This window comes from Gymnogyps californianus, chromosome 6 (assembly GCF_018139145.2).
Source record: "Gymnogyps californianus isolate 813 chromosome 6, ASM1813914v2, whole genome shotgun sequence".
In the NCBI taxonomy this organism is placed as follows: domain Eukaryota; kingdom Metazoa; phylum Chordata; class Aves; order Accipitriformes; family Cathartidae; genus Gymnogyps; species Gymnogyps californianus.
The window spans coordinates 16,845,609-16,864,544 of NC_059476.1; the positions used below are offsets into that span (position 1 = coordinate 16,845,609).

Consider the following 18,936-nt stretch of genomic DNA (forward strand, 5'->3'; position numbering starts at 1 on the left):
GTCGGACGCGGGAGCAAGGGCGAAGCCAGGCGCGGCCCTCGGCCGCCTGGGGGCGCCGTCCTGCCCCAGTCCGATTGGTCACCGGGCCGCGTGGGCGTGGCTCCGCCGGGGGCGGGGGGCAGTGGGGCCGATTGGGCTCCGCGGCCGCGGGGGGCGGAGCGCCGCCCGACGGGGCTCGGCTGTGGGGGCCCCTATTGGCCGCGCCGGGGGCGCCTGGTGACGTGGCCGCCGGTGCCGGCGGCGGGTGCCGGCAGCGGGGCGATGCGCGGGCGGGCGGCGGCGGGCGCACATGGCCAGGTGAGCGGGGCCGGGCCGGGGGGCCAGGGCCGGCCCGGGCCCGGTGCTGAGCTGTGGCCTCTGCCCGCAGGATCGGCGTTTCCTGCCCGTCGTGGCGTTCGGCGGGACCCTGCCCGTGCCCGGGGCCGCGGCAGCGCCCGGCGGCGCTGGGGCTGGCCCTCGCCGTGGGGCTGCTGCTGCTGCTGGCGGCCGCCGCCCCCCGCCGCTGGGCCGCGCCGCCCGCACCGCCCGGCGCGACGAAAGGTGAGCGGGGACGGGGGCTGCCGGGGCCTGGGGCTCGCCGCTGCCTGCCGGTGCTGAGGCGCCCTGTCCTCCCCCCGCCCCCCCCCCCCCCGGCCCCAGGTACCTGGCGCGGGTGGAGGAGCTGACGGCCACCGACACCGAGGACTCGGCCCTTAATTACGGGGTGGTCGTCGACTGCGGGAGCAGCGGGTCCCGGGTCTTCGTCTACTTCTGGCCCCCGCACAACGGGAACCCCCACGACCTGCTGGACATCAAGCAGATGAGGGACCGGAGCAGCCGCCCCGTCGTCAAGAAAATTAAACCAGGTCGGTGCCACCCCTCTCCGCTCCCGGCCCTGAGGCCCCCGCACACGGGACGGGTACGGCCGCTGCCCACAGCGGGGCTGGCTGGTTCACAGCCTCCCGTCCCCGGGCAGGCATCTCCGTGGCGGCGGCAGCCCCGGAGCAAGCTACGCCCTACCTGCGCCCTCTGCTTCAGTTCGCGGCAGCCCACGTCCCACCTCAGAAGCACAAGGAAACTCCGCTTTACATCCTGTGTACGGCAGGCATGCGGCTGCTGCCCGAGCGGTGAGTTCGTCGGCCCTTGTCGGGGGGAGCCAGGGACCCGCTGGGATCCCTCAGCTGCGAGAGGGGGGAAGACAGCTACCTCGTCTTGAGCCTAATGGGAGAATTAGGAATTCTGGGGGGGATTTGAGAAAGGAAAGGGCGCGTTGTTGGGGCGAGCGGCGAGGGCTGCAGAAGGAGGGTTTGAGCACGCTGGGAGGGAGCTGAGAGGAGACACTTTTTACTGAAGTCTCAAACGAGTAGATTTAGTAGCTTGTCTCCAAAGTGCGCTGGGTGCAGCAGCAGGGCTCGTGGGGCTGGACGTGGGGTGTATTGCAGCAGGATTCCCGCTGTCTCTTGCGCTCCCGCAAAGGAGCGTCGCTGGTGAAGGTCCCTTAGCATCTGACCCTCTCCTGCGCCCTTGCAGGCAGCAAGCTGCAATCCTGGAGGACTTGGTGAGACATGTGCCCCTGGAGTTTGATTTCCTCTTCTCCAAATCACATGCAGAAGTGATCTCAGGGAAACAGGAAGGTAGGAGCTGCCGCGAAGCACTGCTTGGTTCCCTTTAGTATGTTGCCGTAATGACCCTTTTTGTCTCATGCAGGTGTCTATGCTTGGATCGGCATCAACTTTGTCCTGGGCCGGTTTGATCACGAGGACGGTGAGTCTGGCTGCTTGTAGAGCAGCTGGGAGGATCTGAGCAGAGTCTTGCTGCAGCTCGCCCCAGCCCTGGAGCTAAGAGCAAGCTCTGGAGCGGGCAGCGTCTGCCCCTCTGGCCAGGCAATGCCTGGCCCCAGCCATGCATGTGAAACTCTCCTGGACCTGGGATGGCACCTGCCCCGGTCACAGGAACAAGTCCCTGTGTGAGGGGGGCACCTGCAGCATTTTGGGAGAAGAACCAGGGAGAGAGGGTTTGTAGTGGTGTTCCTGTCATGGCTTCCAGTGATGGATGCTTTGGGGGGAACCTACAAAGCCAGGGGGCGGCCAGCCCCGAGTGCCAGGACCTGCTGCCCCGCGAGTGATCCTTGGGGGCTGCTTGTGGGGGTGGAGGAGCCCCATGAGGCTGCTGTGGGGGGTAATGGTGGAAGGGAGGAGATGCCGCCCCAGGCCCTGCCCCTCCCTGACATGCTGCTGTGGGTTGCAGAGGAGGATGCAGTGGTCACCGTAGCACTGGGGGACCAGGGAGAGTCCCTGATTCGGAAACGAACGGTTGGGATCCTAGACATGGGGGGCGCCTCCCTGCAGATCGCCTACGAAGTGCCCGACTCTGGAGCTTTCTCCTCCCCGCAGCAGGTGGGTATCCGGCTGGCTGGCCCCGAGAGCAGCCCCTGCCTTCCCTGGGTCGCTGCTGATCACGGACCTCTCTGTGTCCCCAGGAGGAGGCTGCTAAGAGCTTGCTGGCAGAATTCAACCTGGGCTGTGACGTGCAGCACACTGGCCACCTGTACCGTGTCTACGTCAACACCTTCCTGGGCTTCGGGGGCAATTTTGCCCGGCAGCGCTACGAGGAGCTTGTGCTGAACCAGACCTATGTGCACAACCGGTATTGCTGCCTCACCTAGCGGTGCCCCTGCTGGGGCATTGCGAAATGGGGTGCTGGTTCCTTCACACCGCCCTCTCCCCATTGGATTTGCCCCAAGAGCCACCTGTGGTGATAACGGCTCCCACAGCCACAGTGGCAGCAGCCGTGTGGCAGCAGCAGATGCCCAGGCTGGCACAGGGTGCCCGGGCGCGGCCCTTCGAGCCCAGCAGGCGTTATCAGTGCTGCAGCTCCCTGCCTTCCTCCTCCTCACCTCGTGGCAGGCTGCGGGGAGGCCCCTCTGGTGGCTTTCGGCTTTTCCTGCTCTGACTTTCCCTCCTTCTTCAGCACCGATTCACTCAGCATATCTTTCCATCGCATCCCCACCTTGAGCTCTCTGTCTCCTGTCTCTCCTTCCCTTCCCAGAGCGCTACGTGAAGCTGTTGCCAGAGGCGGAGAGGCTTGGTGCCCAGGTACTCCTGTGCCGGGAGCAAACCCTGCCTCCAGATCCCCGGGGGCTGCACAGGGGTGCGGGTCCCCGTGAGCTGGGTGGGGGTGGGCTGTGCCTTGTTGCACCCCCCAGGCGCTCGGGGCATGCGGACGCAGGTCAGCGTGACAGACCTGGCGAGTTCGGCCTCGGCAGGAGGCAGCAGGGCAGGCACCAGCACCGCAGGGTACAAGGGGACAGAGCCTGCTCTGGTGCGGGGGGTATCTGGATGTGGGGCAGCACTAGACTAGGCTTTTGGGGGTGGTACAAGACCCCCCACGCAATTGCCTTTTCTTCCTGGCCTGTTTTCCAGCCTGCACAGCCAGCAGACAGGGCTGAGCCCCGAGACGCCCTTCCTGGACCCCTGCCTGCCCGTGGGGCTGGAGGACATGGTGGCGAGGGGCAGCCAAACCCTGTACGTGCGGGGGCGAGGGGACTGGCCGGCCTGTGCGGAGCTGCTGCAGCCTCTCCTGGCCGGGCCCAACAGCAGCCAGGCCTCCCTGGTGGGGGCCTACAAAGCACCCATCGACTTCGGCAACAGCGAGTTTTATGGCTTCTCTGAGTTTTTCTACTGCACTGAGGATGTGCTGCGCCTGGGGGGCCGCTACAGTGCCCCCACCTTCACCTCCGCCGCCCAGGTGGGTGCTGCCCCAGCCCCGGGGCTGGAGAGCCGCTGTTCCTGGGGCTGGGAGGGAGCGGGCGGCCATTTCTCTCCTCTGAGCCCCGACTTCTCTGTCCCCCAGGAGTACTGCAGCCAGCGATGGGAGGTGCTGACCCAGCGCTTCCGTGGCGGCCTCTACTCGGCACACGCTGACCAGCACCGGCTGAAGTAAGCGGCTTTGCTGGGGGGTTGCTATGGCTGGACCTCCTGGAGGGACTGTCGCTGGAGTGAGGGGCCGCGGTGCAGGTAGCAGCGTCTGGCTGATGCTCCCGCGTGCTGTGCTTGCAGGTATCAGTGCTTCAAATCAGCCTGGATGTACGAAGTCCTACATGAGGGGTTCCGCTTCCCCCTGGACTACCCCAGCCTGCGCACGGCCCAGCTGGTGTACGACCGGGAGGTGCAGTGGACGCTGGGAGCCATCCTCTACAAGACACGGTTTCTGCCACTCAGGTACCCTTGGCTCGCCGATGGCGTCACTCAGGGAAGGGTGGTTGGGGAGGAGCAGGAGTTACCGCACTGGGCGAGGGCTGTGCCGCCCCGACAAGGGGAGCGGCGGCACGGACCCTGGTAGTACCCCACGGCATCTCACGGCCAGTCCTGACTCTCCTCTCCGCAGGGATCTCCGGCAGGAGAGCATCCGGCAAGCACACGCCTCCTGGCTGCGCCTCTCTTTTGTCTACAACCACTATCTCTTCTTCGCCTGCATCCTGGTCGTAGCGCTAGCCATAGTCCTCTACCTCCTGCGGCTGCGCCGCATCCACCGCCGGCAGCTCCGCTCGGCCCAGCTCACCCTGCTCTGGCTGGACAAGGTGGTGGTGCCGCCGGGCCAGGGAAATGGGCCATGACACTGGTGGTACCCACCGTCCAGTTGCACCAGCAGAACCAGGACTGGCTGACAGCCTGGGCTCCGAGGGCTTAGACTCTTTCTTAAAGACCGTCTCAACTCTGCACTCCATCTCCACATCAGAACCAGAGCCTGCAGGCTGAGGCAGCTACGGACACGGGAGCTTTCCTCTCCGCCTCGCCCCAGTCCTAATCTTTGTATTCCTTGGCCTCCGGCCTTTGCCTCGCTACGCGGTGTAGAGCAAAGTCCTCTGCTGCCAGCAGGCTCAAGGCTGCAGCCCTGGCAGGTCTCTCAGATAAGCAGGACACTATCACCGAGGCAGCTAACCCAGGGCTGTGGCCTGAAGTACTGGGCCATGACTCAGCCACTGGTTTGCAGAGCAGGCTGGTGAGGTGCTGTAGCTCATCACCCTGGGTGGCCTTTCTGCAGTCCCTTACTGGCCTACAGGCTAGAGAACAACAGTCACCAGTGCAGTTACTGCAGGAACCAGGTGAGCCATGAGTTCCACCGAGCTGCTCTGCCCAGCCTGGTCCCTCTCGGAGCGTTCCTCAAAGAGGTGTCCTGCTCTTTGCCAAGTCTTCCCCTCCCAGGACAGTCCTTCCGTGGTCCTAGCCAATGTCCCAGGCTCAGGGATTGCTTCCTAAGGCACCACCAAAGTGGGCTGCCTTTCCTTTCATACATTCCCTCCTGGGGACATCTGCCCCATGGTGTCCCACAGGTTAATCAGGCACTAGTGCCAGGACCCATGGTTCTCTACCCTGTGAGCGCAGGCTGGGCCTGCCCATGGGGGAACCACCTCACTCCAGCCCAGCTCACTGCCCTAGGGCAGGTCTGGGCTGCAGCTGTGCACACAGGCACAAGCCGCCTTCCCCTGGGGCTGGAGCCCCCAATGACCAAATGAAGTTAATCACTTTTTACTTGAACTCAGTTGTTCCCATTCCTGTAGCAATAAACTCCTTGAGCCATCCAGAACGGGTCTTGTTTTCTAGCGAGCACCTCCCCAGCAGCGACAGCTCCTGGCTGGCAGCATGACTGGGGGCCAGCACACGTCTGCACAGCGTTGCTTCGCACCGCCACGGTGCGATGACGGAGCTGCTGTCTTGCCAGCAGATGTTCTCTGCGCTTCCAGCAGCAGGACAGCTGAGCTCACCTCCCAAGCTGGTAGCAGCAAGGGAAGCTCTGATCCAAACTGAACTGTTGTGATCCTTGGAGACAGCATCCTTTGCTGCCCTCCTCCCTCCTAAGAGGAAAACCCTGCCCACTTAGAGCCCCTGGAAGACGTTGCTCCCTGCTTTTTACCTTATTCCCCACCCCAGCCTGGGAAAGGGGTCACTAAGCTTCTCCAGCTGCTGCACAGCCACGGGGCTGGCCCCAGCACAGCTGCCTACCACCAGGGAGGCTGGGCAGGTACCCACGTCTCCCTCTAGCACATGCTGTTACCTACCTGTGACCCTGGTCCCACAGGACAAGCGCACAGGTGGCATCAAGGATAAAACTTTCCATGCACAAGTGTGCTGCCAACCTCCTGCTTGACAGCTGAGGATCCCAGCCTTGTTCTCATGGTGCAAGAAGAGGGTTAGGGGGAAGGGAAGAAGTCTGAATAAAGCCAAGACTGTTCCTCAGCCTCAAAGCAGCAAGTGACTCCGCCTCCAGCATCGCTTACTAGAAAAAGGATTTATTTCCACAACACAAATTTAGCAAACACAGATGAATAAATAAATACAGATAAATTATGTGATAAATAAGGGAAAACTGAAAACACAATGCCCTACTCAGTTCTCAGAACCTGGACAGGTTGGGGTGGTGGTGGTACCTAGACACTGCAGCACCCTCACTACTGAGGCAGGAGACACAGCACCCCTTTAATCCTCTCCAGCAGGCTGCCAAGCAGCAGAACCCCCTGCCCTGCACCCCAGCACCTTCCTAATCACACCCAAGGGTGTCTGCACACTCTTCCAGGGTCAGCCCTCCCTTCTCACACCCACAGCCAGAACCTGTCTTAGCAAGGACCACCCTCACCGCAGGGGACTGACCACAGAACAGACGATGCAATGAGCTCCTGCCTTCTCAAGCAGAGGGGCAGCCAGTGCCTGAAATGACCAGGGATATGGTAACTAGTTGGGCAGCTTGGGCTGGGAGCAGGGGTTTCACTCGGGGGGCCTAGGGCTGAGCACACTGGAGGGAGCAGGGCGAGCACTGCAGGGACAGGATCCGCTGGCACTACACACAGAGCTCTCTCAGGACGGTGCTCAGCGTCAGTGACTGCAGCACTCGGCCATCTGAGGGGATTTCTCCCTGGTAGCATGGCTGCTCCCAGGGCTGGGCTTACCAGGCCCTCGTCCCAGGCAGGGCTGCTGCCTGCCATGCTCAGGGGCCCAGCCATCATTGGTCCAGGTTGCAGTGCTCAGGGTGTGCTGGGGCAGCGGGTCCAGCCTCTGTCCCAGCACCTCTGGGGGCTGCCTGATACGGGAGAGTAGAGGCTGGAACAGCAGCAAGAGCTGGGGGAAGGAGAAAGGAGAAGTTAACATGAAACTGCACCCACAAGGGAACCCCCACAAACCTAGAGAACCATAGGCTCAGGGGGAAGCACCCGGTTTGCTCAGGCCCAGCGCAGAGCCAGCAGCCCCATGCTGAGAGCAGCTCACCACAACCACAATGCACAAAAGCCAAAGCATCTCCCACCCAGCAAGGACCAGGCTGCAGCTCCCTCCCCAGCCAGACACAAGCAGGCAAGCGTGGACATCTCTGCCACCCCAGCCCTCTGCCCACTCACGGTGACGATTTTGGGGGGGGATCTGTTCAGGCACCGGCTCCCGGGGACTGCTCACTCCCAGAGGAAGCGCACGTACCAGATGGTCTCGTTCTTCAGCTGCGGCCCGAACAGGGGGTTGGCCTGGGCCAGAATGGCGATGAGCCAGCTGCAAAGGGACCCAACCTGCCGTCAGCCCTGCTAGCACGGGGACAGGGACCAGGATCCTGGGATGCTGCTGCTTCAAGGGGCTGGCAGAGAGACTACTGCCCCGAGGGGTGAAGTGCCCCGGAGGGAAGCAGGCCGCAGCCCGGGGGCTGTCCCATTCATCCACGGGCAGGAGGCTGGGCAGCAGCCACTGGGCCCGGTGAAGCCACACGGAGGATGGGGGAGGTGGGGGGGGCGGTATCGGGGGCCGGTTCGCGGTACTCACAAGAGATAGCAGCACACGGCGGTGGTGACCAGCATCGTGATGATCACCCTGCGGAGACACCGGCGTTAAGACGGTGAGGCCCGGTCCCGGACGCCCCGCCCCCGGTATCCCCCCGGAGCCCCCACTCACCCGCGGTTCGGCCCCTTGGGCACGAACCAGGGGGCGGCGATACCCACGAGGCCCCAGAAGGCGGAGAAGAGGACGAGCGGCAGCGCGAAGCTGTGCGCCGTCATGGCCGCTCCGCACCGACAGACCGATCGCCGCCGCACCGGATGCCGCTCTGCCCACTGCCGCGCACGGCGGCCAATCCGCGGGCCGAGCGCGGCGCCCTGCGGCCACCGCCACCTCCCATTGGCGGAGACGCGAAGCCGGGCGTACGCCGGGCCGACGCCAGGGGGCGCGAAAGGGAGCCCGCCCGCCCGCCCGCCCTCCCCTCCCTGCCGCGGCTCGCCGCCCCCCCGCCCGCTGTTGCCGCTCCCGGCGGGGCTCCCCGCGTCCCTCCTCACCTCGCTCCGGAAAGGAGGCACCCAGCCAGACACCAGCCGCTCCGTAAAAACTCCTTTATGTTACAAAGTCCGCGCTGACACCCGCTGCCTCCTCCCTGCGCACAGCCTGGCTGGGCGCACGTCCCCCCCTCCGTGCACCCCGGGTGGGGGGGGTCTCTGCCGCCTCCGGGCACAGCTCCCCCGGGAGGGCTCTCCCTCCGGTGGGTTACTTGGGGACCCGCCGGAGCTCGCTCATGAGCCAGAGCGCCATGCTGAGCAGTGCCAGGGAGCCCGACTGGTGCGTGGCGGCCAGAGGCGTGGGGACATAGAGCAGCAGGGTGCTGATGCCCAGGCCCACCTGCCAAGAAGGGAGAAGAGGTAAGAGCAGCTGTGGATGCAGCGTTGGTACACATCCCCAGACCGAGCATGATGGAGAAAGGCCCATGGCCACAGCCAGACCTCCCACCCTCAAATTCAGGCTGTGCATGCAGTACGGTGAGGCCCCGGGTCTAGGCAGCTCCACCTCAGCTCCAGGCTCTTGGGGCCAGCACAGATCCAAGCAGGGGACAGCTCTGTCTTGTGAACTCGCTACAAAGGACTAGGGGGAGAAAAAAAAATAGAAGGGGAAAAAAAAAAAAAAAAGACAGTACCTGTATGCAAGCCACAGCCAATAAGGAAGTCACTGCCATCCTGGTCCGGCGAGGGAGTGGGATCTTCCGCGAGAAGAGGTACAGTGCTGTGACAGCTGTGACTGAGGCGATTCCCTACAGAAGGGAAGGGAAACAACCACCCTTCGAGAAAAGTTCAAAGGAAATGGGTGCAGTGGCCTTTGGCTGTGCCTTCCATGCAGTAAAAGAAATTCTGTGAGCAATATTTAACTGCAGAAATGTGTTAATGGCCATGACCAAATCCCGGAGCTCCCACGCCTGCCAAGTTACCAACCCTGAAATTTAACTGAAGTTATAGAGTTCCATTTTTCTCCAAATTAATACTTTACTTTCAACAGCTTTTCCTCATTTCTTCAAGTCATTAGGGATTATTTCTGCCCTCTCCCCATCTGTCACCTTGATAACTACAGGTGGAAGCTGTCATCTGGAAAATTGATCTCATTTTCACCACTTGGCTGTAGTTCACCAGCATAATCTTGCTGTGCAGGTCACCCCAGGTGATTCCTCTTCTAAGTCACTTAATCTTTCTTTTTAGTCTTAGTGATGGCTTAGTCCACAGCAGTGCCAGCAGTGGTATTTAATATCTGGATTGCTCTAACTAGCTGAGATATTTTCACAGGGCGCTACTGGTGTAAAGCAAGTTCAGAAACGCTGGAGGAAGCATTCAATATCGGGATTTCCAAGTTTCATTTCACACAACCTTCCCAGACATTTCAATAGCGAGGGCTACCCTGGTCTGTAGCTCATGTTAAGGAAAAGGAGACACAAAGAAACGAAGTCTGTAACTTGCGCAGGAGGAAGACATCCTTAAGGAAGGAGACCACACTGAAAATAAGAGTGCTAAACTTCCTCTTTCTGCAGAAGCAAATTGGTAACACGCTCCCAGGACCTTCGGACACCCTGGACATCACTCAAGCTGACAGAACCACGGCCCAAGGAGGACAGCTTGGCTGCAGGAGGCAACCGAGAAGCAGCACAGACATAGCAGGAAGACAGCACTTACCAAGATCCTGTGATCAAACTGTACAGTTGTAGGATTCTCAAAGATATTTCTCAGCACGGGGGAGAAGGCAAGGAGGTCATCTGGGATCCAGCGCTCCCCCATTTTGGGGAAGGAATTGTACACAAGGCCAGCATCCAGCCCTGCCACAAAGGCACCTGCAATTCCAGAGCAGAAAATGAGACTACCAGAGTAGGCAAAGGTGGCACTCCAGGCCACACAGCTCTGACTCAAGAGCTCAGCTTGATCCTGAGTTTCTTTTAGAAACACATATAGAGATCACACAGCAACAGGCAGGCTGGAAGGCGCATCGCCACCTGCTCAGGAAAGACCAGTAAGGGAGGTTCTCGACTGTAAGCTCCCCGACAGCAATAAAGTTTTCCCAGAGAACATGGTGGGGTTGCCCGCAGTCCTTGCCAGACCAGAAAAAAAACCCCACAACACCAGGGCAGAGAGGAATGAGCTGCAGATGGGACAGCAGAAAGAAACAGTCTTACCTGAAAGAGCGGTAAGAAAAATGAGAGCTGTAGTGCCATGAGCATATTGTCTCAAGCGAAGGAACTGATGGGTTTCAGGTAACTGTAAAGTACAAAAAAAAAAAAAAGAAAATAATCAAGGCAAAGCATTTCCAGTGCTGTTTACAGCAGGTAAGAAAAGCCTTCACTGCATATATAGGCCAAGGGGTTGGCCTATATTCTACAGGAGGAATCTAGAGACCACCACACAGCACAGTCACACTTCAGTGGTTCCTCAAAACCACGGCTAATCGAGTCCAACCCTGTGCAGAAACTGAAGTGGCCACTGGACAGTTACTGGCACAAACCATTTAGCCCAGCCAGGCACACCCCTGCCTGAGCTTGCACGAACTCTGAGACTAATCACTTTTGAGCGGAACAGCACTAGTCAAAGGAAGCGTCCCATAACCAAGAAGTTTACAGAAAGGGTATTTTGTAACACAGTATTGGATCAGTCAGGAACAGAGACTAAAACAGAAGCACCACTGCCCTTCACACCCTTTCCTCACCCTTCACATCACACCCCAACCCTCTGAATTGACACTACCCTACGCTTTTGACTGCTGACACACCACTCCATACCTTGTGTCGCGGAAGCAGCAAAGACAGCCCCGTCCACAGGCTAGCGGAGTACAGAACCAGTGCGGAGCCGAGATGTGCTGCGAGACGGTACTGGCTGACCCGAGGAATGTCATAAGAATCTGGCTTCTCTTCCAGTCCGCTCTTCACCATGTACCACCCCAGCAGCCCCTGACAAAACAGGAGAGGGGTTAGAGCCAGACAGGGCAGCAGCAACTGCTAAGAGCAGACAAACATTAGGGGCAAAGTAACTAGTTTCCGCCACCTTCAACCAGCTACCAGTGCTGACACCCCCCAAGCTTTCATGAATCCCACTGTCTCAGCTACGCTCCATCAGAAGATATTCACGGGAGATGCTGCCGCTAATCCCTGCGGCTACAGAGCTTGCTCACCTGGAAGCAGACCAGCCCGCAGAGCGCAAGAACACAGCCCTTCATGGGGCGGCTGAGCCAGCCCTTTCGCCAGAAGTAGGCGGCAGGCAGGATGTAGGCCAAACCCACAACGCGGCCCCACATACGGTGCGAATACTCCATGTACCAAATGAACTTGAACTCTGTCAGCGTCATGTCATGATTCAGGCTGTTAAAGACAGTAAAACAAAGAACCGTTTCATGTGATGCAGCAGTCCTATGCCGTACTTCACACGACAAGGGATCACCTTCCTCAGAGAAAGGAAGAGACAGCAAAGGAGCCACCATCACACATCCTTTGTGTGCCTTCCTAGTGACGTTAGAAAACACTTCCCTTCTTACAAGAGTGCCTTGAGTGGCTCGGTTGCAGTAGGGATGCTCCCAGCCCACCCTCCTTCCACTTTTGCTCACTCACATTTTAAACTCCGGGAACTGCTGGTACTTCTGGAACTCGGCTTCCCACTCCTGCTGCGTTCTCGGGGGCTTCATCTCTTTCACTAGGTGCCAGTCAACCATAGAAAGGCCCGATTCTGTCAGCCTGGGAGCAGACAGAGACACAAGCGGGCACAATTCACTCCCTGACAGCATGGAAATCTACTGAACCAAAGCAAGAGCTGTTGGCTGCACCAGACAACCCTTAAACTCACAGTCAGAAACAGGATGGAGATCAGGGAATCTGTGAGCGATCAAACAGACCTAAAATTACCAAAAATGTGTAAGAGAAAGTTATCCCCAGCTGGCATCAATGCACCGTGGACGGCCTCTCCGGTACTCCCAGTCCTACCCCACGGTGTCCCCTTGCAACCAGGGATGAAAGACGAGAGGAGCTCTCGCAGGCGCACTCGGGGCGGGTCCCAGGTGTGGGAGGAAGCTGCGGGCCGCAGGGACAGCCTAAGTGGGTCATCGGCGGCGGGGACCGGAGGGCGGGCGGCGGGGACCGCTCCCTCCACACGGCCGCAACTCTGAGCCCCTTCAACGTCCCCGGCGCGGACACGGCCGCGGGGCACGAACCGGTGCCAGCGGGGCGGGGGGTGCCGCGCTCACCTGGTGACGCCGCCCAGCACCACGGCACCGGCCACGGCGCCGCTGCAGGCCAGGAGCCATCGCCCCACGGCGGGCGGGGTGGCGGGCGCGGGCGCCTGCTGCAGGAGCCGCCGCTGAAGGCACCGCTGCGGAGGGAGACGGACGCGGGTCAGCGGGGCGGGGGCCGGGCCCGGCGCCGCCGCCCCCCGTCCCTCAGCGGCGCCGCCGCCCCGCGCGGGCAGCAGGAGCCGGACGCCGCCGCGCGCCGCACGCAGCATCCCGAGTGACCCCGGAAGTGGCGCGCGCCGCCGGAAGCGGGGCGAGCACTTCCGGACACACCTGGGCGTCACCATGACAATCCCCGGCACGTGACCGAGAGCCAGCAGCGACCCCCGCGCGCCGCCAGCGCAGGTGAGGGCGCGTGCGAGGCGGGGGCGGGGCCCGGGCGGCGGCGGGGGCGGGGCCGCGGCGGCTGGAGGCGGGGCTTCCGCCGCAGCGCGTGAACGAGGCGCGCCGGCTCTCCCCCACCCTCCTCCACCCTCCCGCGCCCGCCCTCGCGCCCGCGGGCGGCGCGGGCCCGAGCCGCGAGGGGGCGAGGCCGGAAGCGGGAGCGAGGGGGCGGGGCCTGCGGCGGAAGTGGGGCGGGGGCGGGGCCGCGGCCGGCGGCGCTGGTGCGGAGCCGGGCGGCCGCCATGGGGCGGGTCGGGCTGACGGCGCCGCTCTCCCCCAGGTATGGACGATGGCTTCCTCATGGAGGTGTGCGTGGACTCGGTGGAGTCCGCCGTCAACGCGGAGCGCGGAGGTAAGGCCCGGGGGCCTCGGGTGCGGCATCGCGGCGGGCCCCGGCGGGGCCGGTTCTGACGCGCCTCTCCCCAGGTGCCGGCCGGATCGAGCTGTGCGCGGGCCTCGTGGAAGGAGGGACCACCCCGAGCATGGGTGAGCCTCGCCCGCCCCCGCCCCGCGGTGGCCCGGGTCCTCCCCCTCCCCTGGGCCGCGCCCCCTCCCTGGGGGGTCAGCGTGCCCAGCTCACCCTCCTGAGCGCCTTCCTTCCCCTTCCCCTCTTCCTCTGTCCCCCTCCCGCCAGCTTGGCCTCCCCCCTGCCCCGTGTACCCCTCCCCCGGAGGCTGGAGCTGCCGTAGCTGGGTGCTGAGCTGCCTCTCTGCCTTCCCCGCCAGGACTCCTGCAGGTGGTGAAGCAGTGCGTGCGAGTCCCGGTGTTCGTGATGATCCGACCTCGCGGCGGAGATTTCCTCTACTCGGACCGGGAGGTGGAAGTGATGAAAGCCGATATCCGCCTTGCCAAGCTGCACGGGGCTGACGGGCTGGTGTTCGGGGCCCTCACTGAGGACGGGCGCATTGATACAGAGCTCTGCACAGCGTTGCTGGGTAAGAGTGTCTCTCGTCAGAAACGCTGTGCTGAGCTCTGTGCGATACCTGTGCTGTTGCTGGGGCAGGAGTTCAGTGGTGCTCTGTCCGATGCTGTAGAAAGAACTGCGCAGGGTGCTTTGGTCTGCACATCTTGTCTGTGGTCTTGCCATCTCTCTCCACCTTCTCCAGTTTCATGTATTGTCATACCAGTGAGACATTAAATAGATAAGAAGCTTTACAGACCGAGGGCCACTGCCCCAAGCAGCTCACACAGAGTTTGAGGCCACCTGGGACATAATAGCAGGGTCTAAGAAGGAGAGAGGCTTAGGTGAGCTGCTTTGGGGGCATCAGAGTATTAAACTGTTGGATTCTCCCCTTTTTCATTTTCTTTGCCCTTTGTTCTTTTGCTTACGTCCCTGCTACAGGTGTCTAGGATGTGTGTCTCCTGGACTTTGGCCTTGCGGGTAGCTGGCAACTCATCTTCATTTTTCCCTCTAACACACCCAGTGAGAAAAGATAATGAGAGAGAGGTGGAAACGTATAAAAGGCTACTGAGGCTGCAGTGGGAAATTGTTAGTCCAGACCCCTAACACCTAGAGAGAAAGAGAATCTGCTTCCATGTCTTTTCTGTGAGGTACAGCCAAAGCTAAAGAGGGCTGAGCCTTTCCCTGGTGATATGGTGATAAGGTTCTCGTATGAAGGTGAATGTGCTGTAGGGAGTGCAGTGAAAGAGAGGGGTCTTGCCAGGATTTGCCTCCACTAGAGCAATGAGGTGCTGTGCTGGAACCAGTGTTTCCAGGGCAGGAGGCAGTTGGATTTCTTGTCACAGAAATAAATAAGCTTTGCCTAGTAAATAGGGCACCACTGGCGAAGTTTGCTGTGGCCTGAGAGCAGAAAATGTAGGTAGTGAAAGGAATCACAAAAATCAGCTCTCCTGCTTTCAAAGAGCACTGGTCCTGTCCTTTCCCCAGGTAGATGATACAGCTTCCCTGCTTCCTTCCTGCAGAGAAAGACATCTCTGGTGGGAATGAGGGTTCTACATGATCCAGATAAGTTGGGGTTTTTGGTGTTACTCATAAAAACAAAGGTTTGTTGCTTCTTCAACGGGCAGAACTCTTCCCCACCAAAGAGCCTGGCCAAAAAGCAGCAGCTGCATTGTTCCCAGCAAGTACTGTGACTCCTCTGACCTCCCCAGGAATGGCCCGAGAAGCCTTTGTCCTCTTTCATCTCATGTGCTTTTCTGGTTCTAGCACAAGGGACTCTCTGTACCAGCCCTGACTGACCGTATGTCTTCTTATTGCAGCGGTGTGCCGTCCCCTGCCGGTCACATTTCACCGAGGTGAGTCGCCTGGGACAGTGTCCCTGGCAGGGACCAGCCTCTGCCCCACTGCCAGGGGAAGGTGGGGCTGGGAGGGAGCTGAGCTTAATATACTTCGGTTGTTCTTTGGAGGGGGGGAAGCTCCGCATGCTGTGCAAGAGCGGGCGGTGGCTGTGCTGTTCCCCCAGGAGGGGAGAGGTCCAGGGGATCCAGGCTTGGGGGCTGTGTCACTGCCCTGTGAGGAGCTGAGCACGGTGGCCCTGCCACTGCTGTGAGGGGGACATTATAGCCAGGAGCTGTGGCTCCCTGCAGTGGTGGCCAGCTGTGAGAAGGACCCTTCCTATCGTTGTCTCCTGGGCTCCTGAGCTGGCTGGGGAACAGGGCTTCAGCACGATGAGCGGAGTGATTTCTGAGCTGTTGTGTTGGTCTCTCAGCCTTTGACATGGTGCACGACCCTCTGGTGGCACTGGAGACCCTGATTTCTCTGGGGTTTGAGCGGGTATTGACGAGTGGCTGTGACAGCACAGCGCTGGAAGGATTGTCCTTAATTAAGAGGCTTGCGGAACAGGTAAGTGTTCCCTGTGCTCCCCTGGTCTACTGTGGCTGCTTCCTGGGCATTGCCTGGAGACAGCTCCTTATTTCTGTAAGGGAACTTCTGTCAAGAAGCGCTTGCCCTCCCTCTCTGGCTTGGCTTTAATCTGTTTTCCCATGTCCACGTGGGCTGGACCCCAAAGTCTCCCACAGCAAAGACTGGTTGGGTTGTTCTTGCTCGCAGACTGGGAGGAGGGCGGTAGGAGTCGGTTTCAGCAGCTGGTGTGATTAGCCCACGCAAACAGCATGGGGGTCTCACAGTTCCTGTTAGGAAAATGCGACAGATGTACCCGAGAGGTAGCCAGGTGGGATAGAGAGGTAGGAGGAAATGGTGACAAGTTGTCTTAGCTGTAACTGCAAATTCTTTTTCACTTTTCCTTGTAAGACATGAATAGGACAAAATAAATGGGTGAGAGTGCACAAATCGTAAGCCGTGGTGACATCCATGAGCTTATGGAAGGCGCTGCATATAAGGTTTCTTTGCTGCCCCACAAATGGACGTGTGGATGTAGTGCTGAGCAACATCGCTAACATGTTATTCTTCTTCCAGGCGAAGGGCAGAATTGTGGTGGTGCCAGGTAATGGTTTTTTGTCATCTGTAACAGGTCCTGTAGTCCCTAGCCCCTGCTTCCTAGCCTCTTGCCCTGGGATGCGCTGTCTGATCTGGCTGTCTGAGCCGGGTCTCCAGGAGGAGGAGCTCCTGCCCTGGTGCAAGTAAAGGTCACGCAACCAGCTGGGGATGGCAGAGCCCGGCAGCTGCTGCTCACTGGAGAATTTGGGAACAGCTCTAGATCTGTGGGAGAACATGAGCCAAGGCTTCTCCTGTCTCTTTTCATGTGCCTGGGTCTCCGTTGTCCCAAGGGCTGTCTTTTCCCTTCAGTGTAGATGGCGCTTGTCCCTTAGGGGGTGGGTCCTGGGGTGATGTCAGGTCTGGGACAGTGCCATCTGTGCTGTACGTGACATCGGGATTCTTCCCACCAGGGGGTGGCATCACAGAGCGCAACCTGCAGAGGATTCTGGAAGGCTCTACTGCTTCTGAGTTTCACTGCTCTGCTCGCTCAGCCCGAGACTCAGGGATGAAGTTCAGGTAACTGATCATTTATTTTTATTTTTTAGCAAAACTGTACAAGGGAAAAGCTGGATTAATGTGAACATAAGTTTGTAGAACAGGCATAAATTTCAAACAGCTTCCTGGGTGCTAATTGCGCTCTTGTGGTTGGGATCATGATGCCTGGCTCTCTGTTCTGCAGTGTAAGATTCCAGCGGTGCTCATCGTCTGGACTTGAGCTCCATGCAGAACCGGATCCTTGGGGCATTTCTTCTGCTACTGCTGCGCTAGGGCTTGTGAGTGCACTTGTGTGGCACTCGGGAAGGCAGGCTCTGGTGTAGTTGCCTTAGACCATTAACACAAGCGTGGGATTTGGGAGGCCAGTGGGATGTGCCTCTGATGAATGAGCGAGGAATGGCTTATGTTTGTCCACAGGGCTGCACTGGGTTTCTGTTGATGCTGTTGTTTCTTACCTTTGGGTTATTCTTCTTTCAGTTACTGTCTCATCTTTGGATTGGGTGGCACCAGCAGGTTCTCTGGCCACTGCTGAGACTAGGGGAGACAGTGGGTTTTTCTTAGTGTGTCTTACTCATCTGTATCACCTGCAGATAGTAACCAGTGGTTTTCCTGACAGAAATCCGAACGTTGCCATGGGAGCGTCCTTCTCTGCCCCTGAATACTCCATAAAGGTGGCAGATGTGGCCAAAGTGAGGACCCTGAACGCGATCGCAAAGAATATTCTGTAGTGGAAGGCACCGTGCTGGGACAAGAGCGCTGAGACTCCAGGGTCTTCCCTGCCACATGGACAGATGGGTACTGCTTCCGTCCTCAGGCTGCAGAGGATGTGAACTAGGTGATGAAGCCTGACATCTCTTCCCTTGGCTTCCCTTGAACGACCAGTCCCTGGCCTGGAAACTTACACTGGCCATTTTAAATAAAAGGACTCATTCCCAGATGTTGCGGCAACAAGCTGTTTGGCAGTATTTGGGAGGAAGGGAGCTGAGCAAGTAGGGGGACTGAATTGTGTAGCACTGCATGTGATTGTCAAATAAACACTGCAGCTGCCCCCCTCTCGCTGTGCTTTTTAAAAATTTGTTTATATTTTACAGGTAAGACTGTGATCTGTGTTGCATAGCCTGAATTAATCAGGCCCCTACTGCACCAGAGGAGAGTACAGTCACACCCAGAATGCCAGGGAGGGAAACATCATAGCCACAGCTGGAAAACAAGGCCTGCTGTGGTCAGCCAGTAGGATAGGTGGGGATTAGCAACGCAGCAGCTGCTAGGTAGAGAGAAGCACATTGATACATAGACGTGATGAACACGTTCTAATGGGAAGGAGCTTCTAACTACCTGACTGATTAGGTGAGGTGGTTGTGAGGCATCCTGGGCTGTGGGCCATGAGCGCTTGAGCTGGGGTGGGCATATGATGAGATTCCTTGGGAGGACAAGATGCTTTTTCCTCAGGGAGTTTCCAGGTCCTTTTCCCAACACGAAGCACAAACTGCTTGTTCTCCAGACAGTGCTTGGGGGAATGTGCCTGTTGCGTCATTGCTGCCTAGTCAGAATTGAAGCCTTAGACTCATTTCAGTTACCCTGCAAAATACCCAATGAAAGATCTGAACAGCGTCAGAGTGGTCCATTAAAAGAGTAGAGACCCAGAGATAAAGCACCCTTATTCTTGCTGCCTGCTCTTCTCTAAAAGATCCACAAAGCTGAAGAGAATCCCCCTGACAGCAGAGACAGTGGACCTTCTTAGGAAGCAAAAAACAGGGTTCAGATTTGTCTGCCCATCTTGGCAATAGCATACAGCCTGTGAGGATGTACAGGAAAATGTAGTATTTGACAAGGTGGCAGCACCTTTTGTCACCTTAAACAGAATCAGGTCATTGAAAACCTATAACCAAGACTAACTACGTATCTTCAGCTCAAAGGGTACATCCACGTTTTCACATGGATCCATCAGAGGTATCAGTGTCTCCCAGAACACACCTTGGGAACGTATGTGGTAGTTCGCAACATAGGAGCTGGGAAGGGAATGGCTGCTTAGTGCTGGTGTCAGAGCCTGCTTCAGCACTGACAGGCAGTAGGAAGGATCCAAACTCAGAAGAAGAAATGATTAAATTTGTGGTTATAGTCAATATAGTTCAGAATACC

The 18,936-nt window shown here is 59.0% G+C and overlaps 4 protein-coding genes across 4 annotated transcripts; 2 read left to right on the top strand and 2 right to left on the bottom strand.

Moving 5' to 3' along the window:
- Positions 1–279: 279 nt before the first annotated feature.
- ENTPD7 (ectonucleoside triphosphate diphosphohydrolase 7) lies at positions 280–5,555 on the top strand. Its single transcript, XM_050898575.1, is given in 13 exon segments — positions 280–297; positions 368–516; positions 519–540; positions 640–845; positions 956–1,106; positions 1,510–1,613; positions 1,687–1,743; positions 2,227–2,375; positions 2,459–2,625; positions 3,402–3,726; positions 3,832–3,917; positions 4,038–4,199; positions 4,366–5,555. Coding segments are annotated over 13 exon segments (1,815 nt in total). The 5' UTR covers positions 280–289; the 3' UTR covers positions 4,595–5,555.
- Positions 5,556–6,248: 693 nt separating this feature from the next.
- LOC127017501 (V-type proton ATPase subunit e 2) lies at positions 6,249–8,008 on the bottom strand. Its single transcript, XM_050898577.1, has 3 exons — positions 7,905–8,008; positions 7,776–7,823; positions 6,249–7,511 (listed from the first exon to the last, which is right to left on the bottom strand). The coding sequence occupies exons 1-3, from the start codon at positions 8,006–8,008 to the stop codon at positions 7,418–7,420; spliced, it is 246 nt and encodes an 81-aa protein (XP_050754534.1). The 3' UTR covers positions 6,249–7,417.
- On the bottom strand, positions 7,500–12,802 carry LOC127017499 (cytochrome c oxidase assembly protein COX15 homolog). The gene is made up of 10 exons (XM_050898576.1): positions 12,795–12,802; positions 11,848–11,970; positions 11,415–11,601; positions 11,026–11,193; positions 10,426–10,507; positions 9,932–10,086; positions 8,911–9,024; positions 8,282–8,618; positions 7,776–7,823; positions 7,500–7,511 (listed from the first exon to the last, which is right to left on the bottom strand). Exons 2-8 carry the CDS (start codon positions 11,946–11,948, stop codon positions 8,487–8,489), a joined length of 939 nt encoding a protein of 312 aa, XP_050754533.1. The 5' UTR covers positions 11,949–11,970; positions 12,795–12,802; the 3' UTR covers positions 7,500–7,511; positions 7,776–7,823; positions 8,282–8,486.
- Positions 12,803–13,185: 383 nt separating this feature from the next.
- Positions 13,186–17,834, top strand: CUTC (cutC copper transporter). The gene is made up of 8 exons (XM_050898578.1): positions 13,186–13,257; positions 13,332–13,391; positions 13,631–13,840; positions 15,126–15,161; positions 15,575–15,708; positions 16,282–16,309; positions 16,713–16,818; positions 17,414–17,834. Exons 1-8 carry the CDS (start codon positions 13,188–13,190, stop codon positions 17,523–17,525), a joined length of 756 nt encoding a protein of 251 aa, XP_050754535.1. The 5' UTR covers positions 13,186–13,187; the 3' UTR covers positions 17,526–17,834.
- The last annotated feature ends 1,102 nt before the right edge of the window (positions 17,835–18,936 follow it).